At 34.7% G+C, this 22,266-nt stretch overlaps 2 protein-coding genes across 2 annotated transcripts; one reads left to right on the forward strand and one right to left on the reverse strand.

The window, feature by feature from the left end:
- The first annotated feature begins 1,039 nt into the window (after window positions 1-1,039).
- LOC117626176 (probable NAD(P)H dehydrogenase (quinone) FQR1-like 1) lies at window positions 1,040-4,990 on the forward strand. The gene is made up of 4 exons (XM_034357828.1): window positions 1,040-1,199; window positions 3,141-3,234; window positions 4,070-4,332; window positions 4,429-4,990. Exons 1-4 carry the CDS (start codon window positions 1,177-1,179, stop codon window positions 4,658-4,660), a joined length of 612 nt encoding a protein of 203 aa, XP_034213719.1. The 5' UTR covers window positions 1,040-1,176; the 3' UTR covers window positions 4,661-4,990.
- A 3,075-nt stretch (window positions 4,991-8,065) lies between these two features.
- On the reverse strand, window positions 8,066-11,167 carry LOC117625139 (transcription factor bHLH123). The gene is made up of 7 exons (XM_034356737.1): window positions 10,714-11,167; window positions 9,910-10,510; window positions 9,624-9,725; window positions 9,422-9,487; window positions 9,151-9,216; window positions 9,019-9,069; window positions 8,066-8,880 (listed from the first exon to the last, which is right to left on the reverse strand). Exons 1-7 carry the CDS (start codon window positions 11,028-11,030, stop codon window positions 8,728-8,730), a joined length of 1,356 nt encoding a protein of 451 aa, XP_034212628.1. The 5' UTR covers window positions 11,031-11,167; the 3' UTR covers window positions 8,066-8,727.
- Window positions 11,168-22,266: the final 11,099 nt, after the last annotated feature.

The following is a 22,266-nucleotide window of genomic DNA, read 5'->3' on the forward strand; positions in this document are numbered from 1 at the left end:
GGAACAGACTTTCACATATAAATTTAAGGTCTTTCCTTCCAAGTTTGACAAATCTTAATGAAATGATTTTCTTTTTTAATTATCTGGCATACCAACTTTTTTTTTTTTTTTTTTTTTTGGGTCAAAGGCATGCCAACTTGGTATGACCTGTACTGTATGTAACCTTGAACAAATTAATTAATTAATTAATTATTAATTAACAGATAGGAGTTGGTAGGTAGGTAGGTTACTTCTGTAATTTCAGTGATTTCGCTAGTTTGGGTCAGCATGCAGCGTCTGATACGTCATCATCCTTTTTGGCCCCATTATTTTTGCAAAAGTCATATGCCATCAACATCCTTTGTCTTTTTTTGGCCATTAACTTCCTTTTCCATATAATACTTAAATAAGGTAAAAATGTAATCGAAAATGCAAGTTAGATTAGTTGGCCAGGGCACTAAATTCGGTTTCTTTATAGTTAAATTTGAGTCTACAAAGTATATATCATCTGTTTAATTAAATTTTTTTTTCATATGTTAACGACGTCGTTCATTTGGTCATGTTATTTAATAATCAAAATTAGTTCATAAAAAGTACTAATAATGAAATCAACCTCTAATGCTTAAGCACACCCCACATATCACTTCACCTCACATATCAACATTTTCCCTTTGTCTTCTCCTCTTATATATTCCCTCCAATAAGCCAAAACTAATTACAAAAGTCAATAAATAAGTGGAATACTAATTAAAATCCTCAAGAGAATGACATCCTTCTAGAGCCTTTGCTTGAAACGATCATGATGATGAGCATGACACCACTCTAGCATCATCATTCTTTTTTTTCTTTTTCTTTTTTTTTTTTTTTTTCTAGTGATAACAAGGAAAATAAAAGGAAAAAACAAAAATAGAAAGAAAATTTTCTTGAGCCCAATATCCCCAAAGGATCACAAGTTTGATTTTTTTTTTTTAAAACAAAATTCAGGTAGAAACGGCACCGTTTATCCGGGTCAGCAAATTAATCAAAACAATCAGCCACCATGAGATTAAAAAAATACTTAAAACTAATCCGATATTCAACTATAAAATGGGCTCTGGCTCTTCCACTAGTGCTGCAATCAAAATCTTCAACGTTCCCTACGTTTAGCTCACAAACCACAGAAAATAGTAAAATCACCGACTCCGGAGGACTGCATTCATGGCTACCAAAGTGTATATTGTGTACGTACCAATTCTTTGCTTCTACTTTTATTTTCAATTCTAATTTACTATGAACTGCGAATGTGTTCTTCTATGATCGGGCCTTTTGTTTTGATTTTTTCTTACTTGGGTAATGATCGTTTTTAGTCTGTTAGAGCTTCAAGCTATTAAAAATTTAAGTTAGTTGCTGCTTTATCTGAATATGGTTGGTCGAAATTTTGAAGTAGAAGGAAAGAAATTGATTTATCTTTGTTGGATCTTTGTGTTTTGCACTTTTTATTGAATTGGGTATTTCTTGATAGTTAACAAAGGTTTGAAGATTGAATCTTTGTATTTTTGTTTTTGAAAATTATATTTTTAGGAAGATTTTTGTGATGGTGAGGCAGAGGCTGTGGCTTTCTGTGTTTAGAATTGGGAAATTTATGCATCTCTGATAATTTTCTGTGTTTAGGTTATTTCTTTATGTGAATTACACTATTGCATCACATATAAGTGAGATATAACAGAATGACTGTTGGTTTTCTTCCATTGATCCATGTAGAAGAGGGTTGGATTACCCCCAAGATCTGATTTTGTGCTGTAGAAAACTATGATGATTGTGTTTTGCTTATGGCCATGGTGTGGTTTTATAACGATTTAATGGAGAAAAAATTTTGTTTAATGTGTTCATCCTGTTGTGGAATTTGTGAGTCTGGAAACCACTTGGGCTAGGAATTGAAAGGTAGGAAAATTAAATCAAGTAAAAGCAAACGGCGAATAGGAGAGGGGATTGGAGGGAAAGGCAGAGGTGATTGGCATTTCTCTGAAAGTCACTACAGTCAGTGTTGATTGAAATTTTATTAAGAGAAGTAAAGTCACTTCAGTTGGTGTCATTTGCATGATTGTACAAAACTGCTTTAAACTGTTTTGATGGTTATGTATGGAATGCAGTGATAGGTGTAGTACAGAATTCCTAATGGAACTTATGAAGCTACTTTCTCACATTTTGTGGTGTGCTTGATTGGCTGCATCATTCCCTTCCCGAATTATTTCTGGACTCAATTCATGTTTCTTTACACATTTAGTTTCTTTTGTCTTAGTAGAACCTCAATATGTACTTGCAATTATTTTATGCTTGGGTAGTTCTTCCTATGCCCCATTTAATGTCTCAAAAATTAAAAAAGAAAATGGCATTGCAAGTTTGTTTGGAAATAGGTTGTTAGTAAGAGTACATACAGCTATTCTCAACATTTTCTATTAAATGGAAAGTTCCTGCATTAATGCTTACAGCTTCTTATGTAGTTAAAGGCACATGTCAATCCACATCCTTCTTGATTGTGTGGGGGCTTCTATGGTTGATTTTAAAACCTTATGAGTTTTTGTTGTGTTGCGACATGAACTTCGTCACATGCCTGTGGGTTGGCATAGTGTGTCCAATATAGTTGATCTTGATTCTGGAGGTAGTTGTATCATAATTTAGTAACTAGTGGGGCATGTAATGGTTTTAGACTACTGTTGGAGTTGGTTGAATAGTTTTACGGCGAACTTAGAATTTCCTCATTACGGAGGATCAAGCTTCATATCTGAATATGGATGGATATGAATGCATATTAAGATTCTCAAAATTGTGACAATATGTCTGCAAATTTGGAAGAATTTCTGTTTAGTGAAATAATGAAATAATTGGCTATGGAAATGCTGACAGAATCCAGCAGTTCAATTAGAGGTTGCTTTTGTGAAAATATTATTCCCAGTAATTTGTAAAGAAGGATGGTGAGTTGGGGACTGAATGTAAGTCGGTCACAGTTGCACATTCATGTATTGATATGTTTTCACTTGATCTCTCTCTTTTCTTAACCCATAGAAAGAATTTTTAAAAAGAAAAACAGTAAGCTTTACATTCAATTGATTCTCAAGGATGCTGTTATAATTCTTCTACATAAAAACAACCCTCCTTATCAAAATTGTTTGTTGATTTTACAGGTACTACTCCATGTACGGACATGTAGGGAGACTAGCAGAAGAAATTAAAAAAGGAGCTTCATCTGTTGAAGGTGTAGAAGCCACCCTATGGCAGGTGAGTGTGCATTTTCTTTGATCCATGTATTGCGATCTGTAACATTTCATGAAATTTCAGCCTGTGTTTAATTTGAGCTTGAGCTTTAAAAATGGGAACGTTTATTTTGAGCAACAAGCCATTGTAGAAAAACATCAAACTTATCTTTTTGCATAAGGGAGTATGAACACAAGATGATTGAAAACGTTAAACCTAGCCCTATTACTAAGATTTCGAGGTTGTCACCTTGCTTGATGGTTAGTCAGCACTCAATAGTCATGACAATTATTTCCCAAGGTCTAGTTTTGAACTTTAAAGCTGACCATCATTTAAATCCCCCATTTGCCATCAGTGGTAGAAATTTCATATGCCCTCTTAGAATTGTCAGATCAGTGCCCTTCTGTTCTGTTGAAAAGTTGAATGCTTCTCCTTGACTGATTGTCCGAGTATCAGGGTTGCTTGTCAATATTTGATGAACTTGTATATTGTTCACCATCATAAGCTTTGTATTTTTCTTACTTACTCTCTCTCTTTCTTCGTTCTGCCTCAACAACATCGTGCCAGGTGTGCTAATTATTATATTATAGCTTCAAGATTGGCAATACTTGTGTGTACCGTGTAGTTTTCTCTAGTTTTATTTTTAATTTTGTTCGTGCCTCTGAGAAATCATGATTTTAGTTTGCTCATTTGTTTGCATAGATATGAAGATCCTGGTTCTTAGTACGGGAGAGTTTTCCCTTTTCATTTTTGGGGTTCAATTAGAGCTGATTCTCTTCTATTTCATGATTAACTGGTCTTCTAAATCTGGTGAACATGAATGCACAATAAGACTGAGTAAAATGGACTTATGAAACAGGTCCCTGAGACACTGTCAGAGGACGTGCTTGGGAAAATGAGTGCACCACCAAAGAGTGATGTAGCAATCATCTCGCCAAATGAACTTGCTGATGCAGATGGATTCATTTTTGGCTTTCCAACAAGATTTGGTATGATGGCTGCTCAATTTAAAGCATTTTTGGACGCAACTGGCGGGTTATGGAGAACACAACAGCTTGCTGGCAAACCTGCTGGGATCTTTTACAGCACTGGATCTCAAGGTGGTGGACAAGAGACCACTGCGTAAGTTTTGATGTCACATTTAATCAACTAAAAGAACTTTAAAAAAATGTGTCTGTATCTTAGTTGGAGATAGTAATGATATTGTGACTTTTATAGATTGACCGCCATCACTCAGCTGGTTCATCATGGAATGATCTTTGTACCCATTGGATACACATTTGGAGCTGGCATGTTTGAAATGGAGAATATCAAAGGTGGAAGTCCTTATGGTGCCGGAACTTTTGCCGGGGATGGATCACGACAGCCAACTCAGCTTGAGCTGGAGCAAGCATTCCACCAAGGGAAGTATATTGCCACCATCACAAAGAAGCTCAAGGGAGCTGCTTAATACCACGTGCACAAAGATACTCAAATGGAAAGCCTGATCAATTCTTTCTCCCTACAATTTCAGTTTCCATTTCTATTTGTCTGCAAGTATAATTCTTGCTTTATCTGTTATATGTTTTCTATGTGTTTTTATGCAATACAATTATTATTCACAATGAAAAGCTTTAGTTTGCTCATGATACTAGCCTGTGAACGTTTGCCTTTTGCTTTACTTTTTTCTCATCATTAATCAATCTGTGTAATTACTACTCTCAACAATGTAAAAGGGATGGAATGCTTCAAATTTGGGCAGGATATGCACAATAAGATCAGGACCATGTTATTTGATTGATTTTTCAAGTTTCCTCATAAAGTGTTCTGGTTGTGTTATTTACGGTTGATCTCGATGGTGGATGACATCTGCAACTTCTATTTCTGTTTTTTTTTTTTCTCTTGTACCTTGTTCTGGGACATCTCATTCTAGTGGCAACATTGACCTATATGTATATTATAGAGGATTTTGGCCCCTCTGCTATCAAATAACTTGCATGCTTTGCAGTTGCCTAGTCCTTTCTTGTGTGAGTTTGTCAGTTATTGAGTTTCTGAATTTGGTTTCCGTTTTCTTTTCGAAAATGGTAAACAAAGATATGGCCCAACAAAACAGTATTAAGAAAAACGCAGAGGAGTGAAGAATATATTAACCGAAGAAAGATACAAAAGGTAAAGCCCTACAGAAAAATACAAAGGGCAAAGCTCAACAGAACAGCCAAAACAAAAGAGCCTTAAAGAAACAAAGGAAATCAGACTAAATCGACAAAACAGGCCCAGAAACCAGACCTAACAGATCATCCAGCTAACAACGGCTAACAGAAAACTGACCTGCAATCAATACAACCTAAAAGCTTAGATATATTCAAACCCCCCAAAAAACAAAAAACAAAACAAAAACAAAACAAAAAAAAAAAAACATAGATATAGTGACAAATGAAGATTACCAAAACATTACATGATCATTTTCAACAAGGTTTCTTCATGTTGGGCTATCTTGGGTTTGGTATTTTCCACGACCAAACCAATCCTATCGGTCTAGTTTTTAATAAAGTTTTTAGCCCAATCTTATTCCAAATATATCCCGAACCTTTCTCATATCCATTGCATGTTCATGTTGAAACAAGATTAGTTGGTTGATTGAACTTGTATAATATCCATAGGAAAGCCTTGTAATTGTGGCCATTCATTCATATTGGCTTCTGCAGCTAGTGGGATAACCTCACATTTGGCTGGTAAAGACTCAATCTCTAGACCTTTTGTCCTCCTACTCGTTTAGTGAGGACCTTTTGCAACTCTAAGAATTGTGTTTAGCCCAAGCAGAAAGAATCTAACTATGTTGGTATCAAGAGCTCGTTTGGTTCGCGGATTAGAAGATTTGAAACTTGAGCAGCAATATTTCCGTCCCTCCTCTCATGTACGTATGCAAGACGTGGAGAGCATGCATCACTGCTGATGCATTTCTTACTCTTGAAGAAGAAGTAAAGCTTCAATGCTAATAAACAATGACTGCTAAGTTCTAACAGAGAAATGATTGTTATGGGATAAAAGTAGTTACCAAGTAAGAGACTCTCACCGCTGGCATTAGTAATAAGACAACGGAAAGCAACAATATTTAAGAATTGGTAATTAACTTCTAAGAGAAGACAAAATTTAGTAGCTGGTAAAGTAAGCTATAAGATACTACAATATCTCACATTATCACATAGGCTATAGTAGCATGAATGATAATGATCATTGCTTAGATTTTTTATTTATGCGATGATCACATTTGTTTGCTTATGTTTCTCACTGAAGTTGATGTTACTAGATGAATTTTTAAAAGATACTGTTTTTCTAAAAGTTTTCTCATACACACACTATTAAGGTGCTATAAGATTCGAACCTCAGATCATTAGTCTGCAAGTCAATGTCATTTCCACTGTAGTAGACTCTATTGGACATTGTCTAAGTTTTAATTTACACTTTAACCTAGATCATTCAATGGTTCTTTTTAATTTACATTTTAACCTAGATCATTCAGTGGTTCTTTTGTAATTCAATTTCCTAGAGTACTCAATCACAAGGTGCCAATCCCAAGGTAAAGTAGGTGCCAAGATTATCCCAATCAAATAGATCTAATTTTAAAGTTTTGATAACTAATCAGATGTTTGAAAAGGTCATTTACAAAAGTTATTCCTTTTATCCCACTTCCATTGTGATAAATTACTCACAAATTATTCTTATCATCGATATTAGCATTGCAATCTTTCAGCAAAACCAAGTATTATATTTTAAACATTCGTGAATTCTTTGGGTAATTTCTTATCATTTCTACATTATTATGGTATGTGTAATGGCCCGGCGCCATTTATCTTTTCAGAACTTGGGTTATTCGTAAAAGTTCCCTGTAAAAATATTCTTGTCTTCTGGTAAGCTGTCCTGAACTGATCATCTTTGTACTCATTTATCCTCAACCTTATTTCTTTTCTTCTTCTCAAACAAAAAAAATAGGATATCGAATCATGGCTAGTTTTTACCCCAAAAAAAAAAAAAACTCAATCAATCATGCCTAGTTAGTCTAATCATTACTGTCGTGTTACACACTTAAAACAAGAACAATAACAGCTTACCATATCCAAATGGTAGCAAAACTAAGAGGAAAAACCTCTAATTCTATAACGATATATTCATAAATATGAAAGCCAAGAAATTTTAAAAAAAAATTAAAACGATAATAGGTTTCTTGTGTCAAAAGCAAGTTACTCGTGTTCAACGTTAACACGAGATTAGTTAATTACTCATGCTAGAAATTGTCTCATTTTCAGATTTGTGCCATGTAGTAAACCTAACATTGCTCACTTCATTCAAATGAGGAGAAATATGCGCTTATAAGTTTTTTTTTTTGTAGGAAAATATATTGTATTGAACAATTCTCATAAGATGTGTAATACGATGGATAACTAGAATAGTCAATGCACAATTCAAACGTGACGATCAAGAACAAGAGCATAATCTTAGTTAAAAGATTATTATTATATTTGGTTTAAGTCTTAATATGTTTATTTATTCCATTTAGAAATATATACTTATAAAACATCATGATACATATAAGCCGATGACAATCTCAAAAAAAAAAAAAAGGAATAATAATAATAATTTTAAAGCCCACTACATAAGATGCAAGGAGAAGGAGGGGACCATTCATAATTTCCAGAAGACCATAGCCAGGATAGAAAATATGTCTATGGATGGAGAAAGAAGAAAGCTTTGGCCTCTCTGTACCTTCCAATGGAAGCCCCTCAATGTGACCATTCGAAAAGCACAGATCATGACCCATAGCATCTTTAAAATATATTTTAAAAAAAACATATTACAATTTCCTAATTTAAAAAACAAAAAGAAATCCAATAAAAAAAAAAAGGAAATAAACTTGAAAAAGGAGGAGGTGTGGGCCATCTTCTGACTTCCACTAACATATTCCCAGCACATAAACAAATCCAAAAGTGAGATCTCCAATCAAATGCCATCCCCACACAAACTCACTCACTCTCACTCCTATTCTAAAATCCAATTATTCCTTCCAAATTTTCTCCATCTTTCTTTTTTGTGTTAAACTAATAAAGGTAGTGCCAGCAACAAGGAATAAAAGCTCCTTTATCTTTCTATTAAAATCAGCTGTTATAATTAACAAGAAATTAATTTTGCTCTAAAACTAATCAGCTCTAATCAGCATCTGTTCTTATTCTTAACCCACCTCTAATCATATAATTCTTCAATTATTACAACAATTAATATGCTCCCTATTGGTCCCAATATGGCCAAACCTGCATCATTTTGCCTGTAGCTGACCCAACAATGTCATGTTCTTTAGAGGGTCCTCACTGCCTTTTCTATGCCCCCTCACCAGTTTTATTACTTCTTTTCCATCCCGGACCAGATCACATATGTGGGCATATCTCTGTTTCCTCTCTGCTTTTTTTCATTCGTCTTATCGTTCCCAACTTGGCTAGGGTTTTGACAAGACACATACACATATATTTCCACCATTTCCACTTTGCTCTATCTGAAAGTTCCTCCAAATGTAGGCGTCCAAAAATCAACTGTTGTCCCATGTGTGACCGGGAATGTGCTCGAAACCGGTACCAAACACAGTCCTCGACTTCTAAGATCTTGCTTCGGACCTTGATCTGGGTCCTTAGATTTATCAGAATTCTGTATAAACAAAATAAAAAATCAGCAAATTAATTATTTATAAACAAAAAAAATTAAGTAGTACCAATCGCAGGCATTGGAATCAGCATACGGGTATTATTTTTTTGAATAGCAGAGGAAGGAGAATATGTTACACACCTGCTGGTGTTGTATGGCAGCTCCACTTTTCATGTATGGGGTGCTTAAAACCTGATATTATAAGGGAAGACATAAATTAGCATATATTTTTTTGTGCCATAGGAAATGGCTTGCATTGTTTATGGCACTTACATTAACTTGTTCGTGGAGAAACTTGATATATTCAATGGCTTCAGAGAGCACTGAGGCTGTATCAGTCTGACACAACAAAACATGATTTAAAATCATCATATAACACAGGCAATTTTGTTTCCTTTCAAAAAAAAAGGAAAAAAATGAAAGAAAGAGGAAAGTGCTCTTTTTGAATTGAGAAAGAGAATGGTATCTCACTCTACTAGCCATACGTATAGCTAGCTCTTTGTGAAAGTAAAGGAGATAGATAGCGTTTAGGAGCTAAATTTACCTTTCCGAAAGGTGAAACCAATTGTTGGAGGGCAGTGATTCTGTCCCCCATCTTCTCTTTCCTCACCTACAACCAAAGCTACAAGTTCTCATCTATGTCTATGATAAAAGAAAAAGCTTATAAACACAACTCATTCTCTTGTCACCAAAAAAAAAAAAAAAAAATTAAATGGAAAGAGAAAGACTTATTGGTCTTATTGTACCTTAAAAGCTGGCAAGGGTGTTTCATTCCGAGGCCTTTTGGTTGCTGTTTCACTCCCACTTTTCTTCCCCACTGCACCCGATTCCTGAACTTCAGATATATTCTGTTCAACCCAATATTTAGATATTGTTAAATAAACTTGAATCGTGGTAATCAAAACCCTAATCATGATCATGAAGAAGAAACTCAGTAATCCTAGAATTGTAAGCTACGATATACAATGTTGGCTCATTCCTTAACAGCTTAAACTTTAAGGATCCAGTGGTTTTCTCTAACAATATAATTACCTTGGGTTTTTCTTCAAATCGTGCCGTGGGATACTGCGGCTGCACCGATGGGAAAAAGCTCGGGCGGACATCTTTCATGGCGGCCTCATGAGGTGCATTCCAGAAGGTAGCATTATTAGAAAATTGTAAATGGCTTTGAGGAGGTTGTTTTGGGGGTGATGTTCTTAGAAATTGAGGCACTTTAGACCAAGGCGGCAATAGCTGATCACTAGAGTTAACCCCATAATTTGCTTGATAAGGAAAATTCATAGGGGCTGAGTTAGGCTGCTGATTATCATGATGAGGCCCCAATAGTCCTTGCAATATGGTTGAGGGGCTTCCATACAAAGCTGCTCCTGAATCCATCTGAAAGCTAGAAGGCAAGCCTTGGCACGTCACCGTGCTGTCGCCGGAGCTGTACTGAGGACTAAACTGCGTTTGATCTAAAGAGAAACCCCGGTTCATTTGCTTAAACTCGTTGTTAGAAGAGTCTCCACAACCACCAGCAAACAACTTGTCCCTCCATTGGAGCTGTTGGTCATTTTCTTGATGAAAGTTTGTGTTAGAATTCATGTTTTCTTGTAGTATTGAACGGAAACTGGTCTCCGCCTTCTCCCCGCGACTGTTTATACACATCAAATCATACAAATTCACATTTAAATTTCACGAAAACATATATAGAAAGATTTATAGTTGAAAAAAAAAAAGTGAAGGATTAATTCCCTTATAGGGTTTTAACTTTTATATATTCATGACCATGATCAAGTTGTATATATATAATTGTTCATATCCGAAAAAATAAAATAGAAATAATCTTGGACTTACAATAAGGCATGGTTCCAATCTGTCGCCTGGGAGGAAAGCCCTAAACCCATCATATGCAAGCTGGGGTCTCCGCCGCTTCCCGTGGCGGAGTCAGGGCCTTCTTCCAGCTTGTGAGCACCATGGAAGACCATTGAAGAAGTACCCGAAACAGACCCGGAATCCATAGAAGACCTTGCCTTGATGTCAACCATGTCTGGTTGCCATCCAAAGCTTCCCAAGCTATTGAGAGTTGAAGCTGGCGGTGATGTTCCAGTCTCGAACCGGGTTCTTGTTGATGAATCCCACCAGTTCCCAGTGGTCTGAAATTCATCTGCCATGGCTCTTAAGCTTGGTGCAGAAAACCAAATTAATTAAACAGTTGGTAAACTGCTAGACTGTTCTTTTGGGCTCGTTGTCTTCAACCTCTTGGACTCTACCGCTCTCTGTGGAATCTACAAAGCTGTGCTGCTGTGGTCTCATAAAATGATGATGAAAAGCGGCTCGCTGCATCTCAGTATTTATATATATTTATATTAGGTGAAGTTCAACCGTTTGGGTGAAGGAATGAAAGAAGTAACCGGAATGTGGTTGACATTTCAGGGGGTGATTAGACAAATGAAAGGACAATTTCAATTCAAATTTTTTTTTCATTATTTTCTTTTGTCTTTTATTGCTTTATGTATTTTAAATTTTCAAATTTTTTTTTTTCTTTCTTTGTACTAAAAAGTTTTCATATATCCAGCGATGTTCTTACATCCAGTGATAATTACGAGATATATTGTGCAACAAAACAATATTGTATGAAGGAATTTGTAGCTTAAATGATTAAGAACGATTACTCTTGCATGCAACTGAAATTTTGTGTTCTAATCCATTTCTCCCTCAATATCTCTTCATATTGACCCGTAATTTAACACGAAGAGATAAATAAATAAGCATGAATTGTTCTCGCAAGGCCTTGTTATTATCATCCACAATAGTGGTACCACAAAAAGAGGTACCAGCATCAGTATAATAGCACAAACCGAAGTACCACTACATATATGTACCGTATTAAGTTAGAATTAATAGTGGTGGGTAATGATTTTTACCCACATATCAATCATATTAAAAAAAATGAAGCTTTTTTCTTATGTACTAGCCCGTACATTCATAGGTACATATTGATCGACCACCTCGTCCTGATGCACCATTGGCTAATGAGCAAATAGTTCCATTCCAGCCTTCTAGGATTTGATGGTCCATAATTATTTAAGCAAAACCCCTCTGAGCTATAAAGCTTCACCTAGAGAGTGCTTGCTTTTGCTGAAATAAAGAAAGGCCTTCTGGGTTTGGACGGATCCATACCACTTTTAACCTACAATCATCCTAATCACCTCTTTAAACTATGTAAACAAAAAGTAAGGCTTTGCTGTAATTTACTTCGGGCCCGTTTGATTATACTTTTTCTCCACTTTTAATTAAAGAGAAGAAGGAAGAATAGCAAGAACTAAAACCCAATAATCAAGAATAATAATAACTTTTTTTTTACACAAACGATAGGAGAATTACAAGATACTTTTTAGTTTTGTGTTGTCCATATCTTTCCGCTTATCTTTCTCACTTCTTTCTCGTTTTTAACTAGAAACAGAAAAATGTAAACATTATCAAATAAGTCCTAATCACAGAGAGAAAAAGAAGAGGAGTGAGAGTGACCCCTATTTTATGACAAAGAAATAAAGAGTTCACAAAGCAAAATCACGAGGGCAACTCACAAACAAGTAGTCCCAAAAAAACTGCTCTAGAAGCAGCCGGAGGGAGATGATCCGCCAGAGCGTCCGCCACAAAATTTGCCTACCGGAAGATATGAGCAAAGGTGGTATTTATCTACACATAAGTTTTACATAACTTGTTATATATCTATATTTGTTTTATAAAAAGGAATTTTCAATTCAACCCAAAAAACACGTCTGACTTTTTACTTAATTTTGTATTAATTTTCTACTGACGAAGGATTGGCAAGCAAATTTGTTAGCAGTAGGGGGTCAAACTGTCGCATCAGCTGAAGATTATGGCTTGAGAAGTCCACAGTTTACCTAGTGATCACTGCTAATTAAGTAAGTTATTTTGTGGAAAACTGACTCATTTAATATGACGAATTCCATTTCTTATCGTGGAATTACTTTTGTAGAATTATTTACCATTATTTTATGACTTCCGTTGGAACTGGAATACAATGTTTGCGTGTGTTTTAAGTTGATTATTTTAACTATAGTCAAGCGTAAGATCATGCAAGTTGACTTCCATATAAATCTTGGCCAATGAAATTTGGAAATTGATTTGTGTAGTTAAATTTCTATGCTCGATATGTTTTTTCTTCATAATGTCAATTTTTCAGAAATTTAATTATGAATTTTACATTTTTAAAATATAATATTTTTACTAAATACAACTTGTGCAGTATATGTGGTATATATAGTTTTCTTCATAATGTCAAGCGATATTGGAAGTCAGGGAATTCAAACCTATGACCTTAGGTGCACAAGAAATTACTTTTAATCACTTGAGCTATCTTTTTTTTCATCTTTTTTGTTGGGATTTTATTTAATAATTATATAGAATTCAAACATATTCATATTTTGTGAAATCTATTTTTTCAAAATTGAAATTTAAAATTATAGATTAATTATTGTAATTAATTTTCAATATATTCGGGAGGAAGTTTAATATTGAGAGTGCTAGTGATCTTAATTATGTACATAATTACATACTAATAATCCAATATATTAATTAAGTCTTCTTAAAAAAAATTTTAAATTTTTTTAATTAAACAAAATTAAATCAATTTGCTTTGTTCGCCAATGGTGAAGAGGAAGATTTAAACCTCACAAATCTTCCAATATTGGTAATAAACTATCAATTTACTTTGTAATTACTTGTAGTAGTATTTAATTTATTCACATATCATAATTCTATTTTCCAAGTTAGTGAATTAGATAATTATTTCTAAAATTGACGTGTAATGCACATATGATGAAAACATGTTAAATTTTGACTAAAAACAAAGGCGGGCCGCGGGGATGAAGAGGCGGCAGGGGGTGGGGGATTAGATTAGATTTTTAATATTATTATGACTTTCGGAAACCAGAGTCAACGAGTGGGGGCCAGGAGGCGTGCAAGCGTGCGAAGACACATGGGACCCACTTTTTCAAAATTCCAGCCACCCTAAGAGTCAGAGCCCTGAAAGTGACCGGATTGTATATTCTTCTCCCATCCTAATCATTTGGCCTACCCAAACACACACATGACACATAATATGCACCCACCATCTCCATCCATCTCGTCTTCATCACCAAATAAATATCCCCCTAATCTTAATCATCAAATTAAACTCACTCCTCGTTTTGTTTTTGTTTTTTGTTTTTGTCTCTGTGTGTTTGTGTGTGAAGGAGAGACAAAATTAAACTGTACATATCAACATGGTGATCAAACAAGTGGTGCAAATGGGACATGAACTACTTGAAAGTGGTATCATGGTTTTAGGGTTAACAAATGGGACATGATGAAATCATATTGTAAGGACCAAATTTGTGAAAATTTGTTGACTTGATTGTCAATATTATTGCTCATATTTACAGATTAATTGAAGAGCTTCAGTTAATCAATCACGCATGACTCGTTCTTTAGAAATTCTTAATTTAGCAAGAGCGATTACTAAAACGAAGAACTTATATAATTCATCCAAGTTCGACTAAAAAGTATTCTATCATAAACTCCAAAATATCCCTCTCCTCCTCTCAACCTAATTCTCGTTAGAAAGTCCTCAATGCGTCCTTTAGACGCTCAAATTTATGTTATCAATCATTTAAAGAAGTATAAAAGGAGAAGGATGAATAACTTTTTGGACTCTTACTTTTAACTTAGTCAAATTTCAATAGATTATTCACGACTTTTTCTAATTTGATCTATTAATATTTAATGTGTTTTCACATTGTAGTCAACCCTTTCTGAATTTCTTCCATTACACATTTGTCAATTTCGTGCTCAACACGAGCCCCAAATGTTCATTGCTGTGCTGACGGACAAAAGTCTGTCTGTCTCTCTCTCTCTCTCTCTCTCTCTCATGTTTTGTACAGTAGCTTTCTAGTTAAATATGCTAACTACTCCAGTACAATTATGTTCAGATTTGTAGGTGATGAGATATCTACACACACACACACAAAAATCTCTGGTGTGATCACTTTGCAATCCATGCAACTCCACGAAAAATCGGGTTTGGGTTTGAATGCTTGAATCTTTAAAAAGAGACATACCAAAAGTATTCGCGATGATAATGAATATGTCTACTTAATGCGAGAGTTTGTAGGCTACAATGTATGTATAATAAAAAATGCATCAGATAACAAATTAATCAATCATGAGATTGAGATCGCATTAGTGTATTCGAGAGTTTAAACAGTAATACTAGAGGCACTAAATATTATTCTTTGTTTTTTACACTATTATCTAAATTTTAATTACTAATTGACAGCACGTGATATGAACAAATGGAATAGTGACGCACTGTCTCTCATTAACTTTTTTTGTCACGTCTCAAAACTAGATTAGTAACAGCATCGTGCACCCTAAGACACACGAGAGTACAATATCTAATTCCAAGACATTGTATTCTCATGTCCCTTAGAATACACAAGGTCTTTTAAATAAAAATAAAAAACTGAATTTAATAAATCAAAGTACAATTAACCAACGGAAGTTTAAATAACTATTTACATCAAACAAGGTTCACAAGCAAAACTCAAAGAGTTCCAAGTAATTATACAAAAACAAACCAACTCTTGTCAACGCCTCATCTATTTGTTGAGTAATTATTCACAGGTTTTTGAATGTAAATATGTGTGATTCCCTCCTTGTCTTTGAAGGGATATTTTGTTACCAAATCCTATGCTCGTTTTTGTAAAATTTTAGTATGAAGATTTCAATTGATTTTTGGAGAAACTTTTCTTTAAACAATTAATAATTTTTGTCCAACTCAAGACTTTCTCTAAGAAATGTCTTCAGATCATGTGGTCATTATAATTGCAAAACTTCCTTCACTTTAAAGCATGATAATTACAAATAAACGTCATTTGATATTAACCTTTACTTCAGTAGAACCAATTTGAAAATCATGTATGCTATTTGGAGACAATAAGTGAAAGAACTCCTCTCCTCTCATTAGAGTTTAAGAAGTAGCTAGGACAATTTCATTTCTTATAGGAACATATATTGTCTCTTTGTTTGGAAAGAAACCATTCATCCTTATTAACATATATATCACAGTTTGGCACATGTTCGATAATAAGAAGGAAGATCAAGGTAAGGAACTAATGACATGTTTACTAACAGAAAATGGGAGACACTCTTATTCAAGGTCATTATAGTGTTTACTAACACTTTGAGAATAAAAAGCAAGAGTGAGACCCGCATAAAATTCGCAATCACAATCCTGATTATGAGTGAGACTCTATAGTAAAAAGTAGTGGTATTATGATTCCTGGTAATTAGGAGTCTTAAACAATCATTCTAATTCATACTAACTCCGATTTCAAGTTAGTAAACATGCCAACATAATTTTTTTTCGCCAATTAGAATTTTTTATTAGATACAGCAGGTAGCCTCTAGCTTGGTGCAATTTCATGTTCGGAGGAGGTCATTGGTTGTCCAATGTGAAAATAAAAGAAAATGATGTCATATCGCAGTAAGCTTGAGGTGTGCAAGCTGACAAATTGAAAGATGCTTACTCAGGGGATTGAGACACAAAGTAGTGACATCCTTCGTATGAGAGAGAGAGAGAGAGAGAGAGAGAGAGAGAGAGAGAGAGAGAGAGAGAGACCGTGAAGCTGAAGAAGTAGGATGATGAGCTGACCATGTATGTGGGGTCTTTTGGTTTCGGGTCACATTTGATTGACAGAGACGGCAAATACAAAGCACATGACATGAGCATTGAGCATTGAGCATTAGGCATTGAGCAGCATGCAAATACAAGAAAACTTTGCGCAAATTTAAACTATACTGCCTCACCTTTGTAACTTTATTTTAGGTCCATGAATTTTTGTCAATCCAAAGCTGCTTTAATCTGACTAATTTTCTCATCTTTCACACTTTTTTACTAATATTTTATATTATTTTTTTAGGTCAACCACACAAGTTAATAGAGTGATGCACGCACCGCGTACACGCCCTCCATTCTCAATGGGTAGGTCTAGTTTGTGGAAGACATTCACCAAACTTATAATTAGTCTTCTTTTTATTCCAAACTAGATTAACTGATTGGAGCTTAGCTTAATTCACTAATTAATCAGCTAGCTAAATGTTAATGGAGCTTCAGTTTTTTGATGTGATGTATTCTAGTAGTGATCATCGATCCAATGGGGCCATGCGTTTTGCTAAGTCACAAGTCAATATGTTATTTAACCATTTCACAAGTCAACGGGCATGATTTTGGAGGTTGACTAAGAGGGTGGACAAACTTTCAGGATCAGGAGCAATTTGGATGGTTCAGATTAATGGGTTTTGACTTTTGTTTAACTGATTTGCATGTAAGAAAAGATAACCCTATTCATATTATACTTTCTATAATTATATATATATATATATAGAGCTTTTGTTGAGGGATTTTTCAAATAAATTTATTTGAAAGACACCTTTATAGGGCTCAGTTCGCATTGTATTTCACTAATCTAAACCGTCTATTTTGTAGACATTCATTCAAAGATCATCTCTACAACTTGTCAAAAAATCAAAGATCATATCTACAAAAAAATCACTTGAATATGATATCATTTGACCACTCAATTAAATTATTGAAATTTTAGTACTTTCTTGAAGTACCGTGTTCATTGATTTTGTAGGACATAATTAGATGTCGAAATGGTTTCCGATTTGTTTAATTTTTTGCAGGGATTGATATATGAATGTAGACTTAAAAAATAAATGGTTTGGATAATTGAAATTTTTTTTGTAGGAGACCCTAAAGAGTGTCTCTCAAATACAATTATTTGAAGAATCCCTAAAAAAAAGGACTGTATATATTTTCTTTTTAGCTAGCTAACAACTTCAAACTAGTTCTCTACATGTGAACACTTATGCATTAAAATAAAAATGGAGTAATAAGGAGATGAAATTTGTAAGATGATTCTATTTGAATCCGAACTCAGTCATGCTTTAAATTTTTTTGTAAATTTTAAATTACACTTCATCTTTGTTAAAAAGCTATAAAAGAACAAAATTAATTTTATAAAATCTTTCTATTCCCCTTTCTCTCATCTCTTTCTGGTGGATCATAGCCAACTAGCCACGACGGCGGGCAAAGGTGCCTCAATGATGCCATATCCGTCTTTTTCTTTATCATTGAGGATATGTCAGAGATATTTTAAATAATGTCAACGGAAATGGCTCCTCCTCCTCCTATATTCATTGTGGAGTGGCCATACCCTAGCTAGATATGGATTGTCTCTCAAGACTGATGTGTTATGATTTGAGGATTCCCCTAACTTCATTTGGGACCAATGTTCTCTTTAAAGATCGTAACGCTTCTTGAGCTACGTCAGTATATGTTGTTTCTTTTTGACCCAAAAAAATGTTGGTGAATTCATAATAAAGGTAAAAGGAACCAAGACTCTGAGAATGAGAAGGTAAAATGTCTTATATTAGAAAGTTAGAAAATTTTGCAAAGACTTATAAAGAGTCGGACGACTCTCTCCATAGCCAATTAATTTTAGGGTGAAACCTCATCAACATCCTTCAAACTCGAGTAGAACAGAAACACATATGTTATGCATTTTCATATTCTATTTTCCGCTTACTCAGCCACTATGACGACCCACCCATCACACATAATCTTCCGTAAAGAGACCAACTAAGACTTCCACTTTGTTCATCTAGACTGTACAATTTGTTTAATACTAGCCGAAAGACTGTTTGCCAACTTTCTAAAAGTTGGCTCTCCAAAGGACAAAGTTTTATGGATATGTATAAATATAACAGATATTTATACATATAACAACTAAAAAAGAATTCAAGGCAGCCGTAGACCCGCCTAGGCCATACTTTCTTATTCAAGTAAGATACAAAATTGCCTTAGTGGAAAATAATATAAATTAAGTGCATTGTCATAATGATCATTAGTAGTTTGATTAAGTTTTAAACGTGTGGTATTTAGCAAATGTGAAAATATCCCCTCTTTTTAAACTTGTCTAAGTTCTTGTCATCCTCACCAACCTTTCCTAAACTCTTTTTATTTTTTATTTTTTTTATTGGTAATTGTAGGTAAGCCATGCTAGAGCAAGGGGCCTCCTCCTCCTTCACATTAGCTAGTGTTGTAGGTTTTTACTTGTGCGCCTTATGCGACCATCTCTCTTTTCATTGACTTTGTTTTTGAATTTTGTGGGGTTTGAAAATTTCAGTGGCATTTGAAACATAAAGAAAGAAAGAAAGAAAAAGAGTTTGTTGTTGGTTCAATGGGTTGATGATCATGAATTAATAATTTGACTAGTGGGCTGATGATGCTTTGTCACCAAAACGAGTCTTCCCCCACCTGGTGGGGTTGACAAGGATCTTGACCCTCTTCGATGAAACATTCCCTTGGTCATTATTGGTCCCCCCATCTGTATTTGCGAGCCTTCTTCTTATAATCCTACAATATTTGAGGACATGGGTTGAAAGTTGGAATGCTGATTTATAGCTTGTCCTCTTATGCTTTTCTTTCCAGAAACAATATAAAAAAACTTCAACCATTCTATTATTTCTCTCTTGTCCTCTGGTTGTGGTTGATGCTCTATGGAAATTTCTTATTCTTGACAACTTTAAGTGAGTAGTAGGAAGTGATGACATGCATCTCACTCAAAAACAAAGAGAAAAATTCTGCAAATTATGTTATCAGGAGTCTTGTTTCTCCTCTGGTCTGTGGAATATTAAATCCAAGTCTACTTTCCAATAATACCAATTTTATATGTAACACATGTTTTGTCATGTATCTACCAACTAAGCATTTATATATGTACATATATACATATATATGGAAGAAATCAAGTTTTACCCAGAAAAAAGAAACTCACTTAATGTTCTTAAACTCTCTTGAGTGGGTTAGTATATGTCTAGTGATGTACATTAATGACTGGGAGGAACACCTTTTTATTTATTTATTTATTTTTTTAAAAATTTAAAAGTGAATAGTGAGAGGTGCTTCTCCCCATAAATGATTCTGGTCTTTCCAAAATTACTTTCACACAGGTGTTGCATGATTGTCATCAGCTCGTGTCGTGAGATGTTTGGTCGAGTCGTATAACGAGCAAAACTCTCGTTTTGTGTTAATTGCTGAGACATGCACTCTTAAACAAACTCTAATTGTATATGCTCAAGTTAAAATTAAACACAAAAGTACATGGTTAGAACCAACAATTTATATTAATAAGAGTATTTGTATCATAGACTCATTCAGCTCCTAATTACCCGATAATCAGGTGCACACAGCATGACCTCAGATTGGCGTCATTGAAATTTATAGGATATTTTTAGAGCTGGCCCTTATTTTGAGGAGAAGTTTTTGGGTTGCAAAAGCAATGAGGGAAAGTGTATGGGAGCTTTCAGATATAATTTTAAAGGCCTCATCATGATGAAAATACGAAGAGGAGGGCTTTGGATATGGACCCTTTCTTCAGCTGTCATGATGGATACTGATGAAGGCGCTCTTCCCTTCTGCCTTATCTTTGATTTCTGTTCAAACTAGTTTTCATACTCCAAGTTGTCCAGCAAAATCACATGACCATCATTATTTTCTCTTTATCTTTTTCACTTTAATTCTAAACGTCGCCCTCATCTCTTCCTTTGGGCTTGCCATGGGCTGTAAAATATACCCACTTCCCAGATTGAGTTTAGGGGAAGCTTCACAACCATGGCCATGGCCACAAAGTTGTATCTTCTGGATCATTATGAGCGCAAGACCCAAATGGCAGCCACTAGCACACTCAAGGATTCATATGCAAAAACCATTTCTCGAACTATTAACAAATGAAAAATAAAAATAAAAATAACTTACTATATAAAATTATAAACTAATGAAAATAGTTTTTTTTTTTTTTCCCCCTTTCTCTTTCCTTTTGCCTTATTAAAATATTTTAAAATTTATAATTGAAGGGCTTGTTTGGCAACCTTTTGGGGCTAGTTTGATAACCATTTTAATTTCAATTTTTAGTTTTCATTTTTTGTGCTATGGAAGTGAGAAATAGAGTATAGATAGGATTGATAGGGAGGATGAGAGGAACGAGTTATAAAAGTGAAAACAAAAAGCAAAAAATTGAAACCTATTTGAGATTGTTTTCACTTGTTACTCTTTCCTCTCATCCTCTCTCTGAATCTCATCATCACTCTCATTGTTAATGTATGCATTTTGGGTTTTTCTTTTGGCTTCCCTTGACAACTTTGTAATAGGATTTCTATTGTTATTTATCAAGCTCAAGTTTAGATTGAGAATAGCTTCTCTAGGTGTTCTTAACTAACAACTATCATATGGAGGTTCATGCAAATTGGCAAAGGTAAATTGTGCATTGCATAACATTGCATTATACTATTTTCATAAAATGATGACTAGTCATCTGTTTCTTGGATGACTAGTCATCCTTGCTCGCCAGCTTGATAACCAACTTTTTTGTCCTATTCCTTTTTCTCTCTCTCTGCTGCCACATGGGATTCTGACCTAGGGAACTTTTGTGTGTAAATACCAAAGAATTCTTCTTTGGGCAGCCGTCACTTTTGGGGGAGAAGTTTTGGAAAGTTTCATAGCAAACTTTTGCTTCTTCTTCCTCAAGAGTAACCTTCATATTTTTCATCTTTGAGTTTTCCAAATTGTTTCTTTTTGAAAACTGCATTTGAAATATGAAAACTTCATCTTGCTAGATCAAACACTCTATCATATACATCTAGGTCAGATTCAAGATTGATTTCTTCAAGAGTATGGTTTCTTGAAGAAATTGGTCATTTTCTCCATGAATCCAAATTTCATTTCTGTATGAGTTAGAGCTTGCAAGCTAGTGCCATGGGATGAAAGAGCTGGAGAAGGAGCTGCCATTGCCATGAAGAACTGAGCTTCAAGCTTTGCTAAGTTGGAGAAGAAGATTGCACAAAGGAGGTATTGCTCATCTTCCTAAATAGATCTAGGTTTTGCTTGAGCTTGCTTGTGTTCCTTTGTAAGAATCTTTTTCTACTTAGTGGATTGCCTGGTCGGTTGATGACCCCCAGTTTTTCCCAATGGTGGGTTTCTGGGTGAACAATTTCTGATTGCATCTCTGTAATTTTTCTGGGTTTGTGTTCTTGGTGGTTGACTAGTCATCGTATGAATTTCTGGGTTTGTGTTCTTGGTGGTTGACTAGTCATCGTATGAATTGTGGTTGACTAGTCATTGTATAAATTCTGGGTTTGTGTCCTTATAGTTGACTAGTCATCATTATCTGCTGTTTGGTGTTTACTTGATTATGATGATTTCACACACTTTCACCATAGTTGTTGCTAGCATAGGGGATGCCTAGATTGATGGGTCCTTCTGAGTGCCTAGGTTGT

The sequence above is a fragment of the Prunus dulcis genome, chromosome 4 (assembly GCF_902201215.1).
Source record: "Prunus dulcis chromosome 4, ALMONDv2, whole genome shotgun sequence".
Classification (NCBI taxonomy): domain Eukaryota; kingdom Viridiplantae; phylum Streptophyta; class Magnoliopsida; order Rosales; family Rosaceae; genus Prunus; species Prunus dulcis.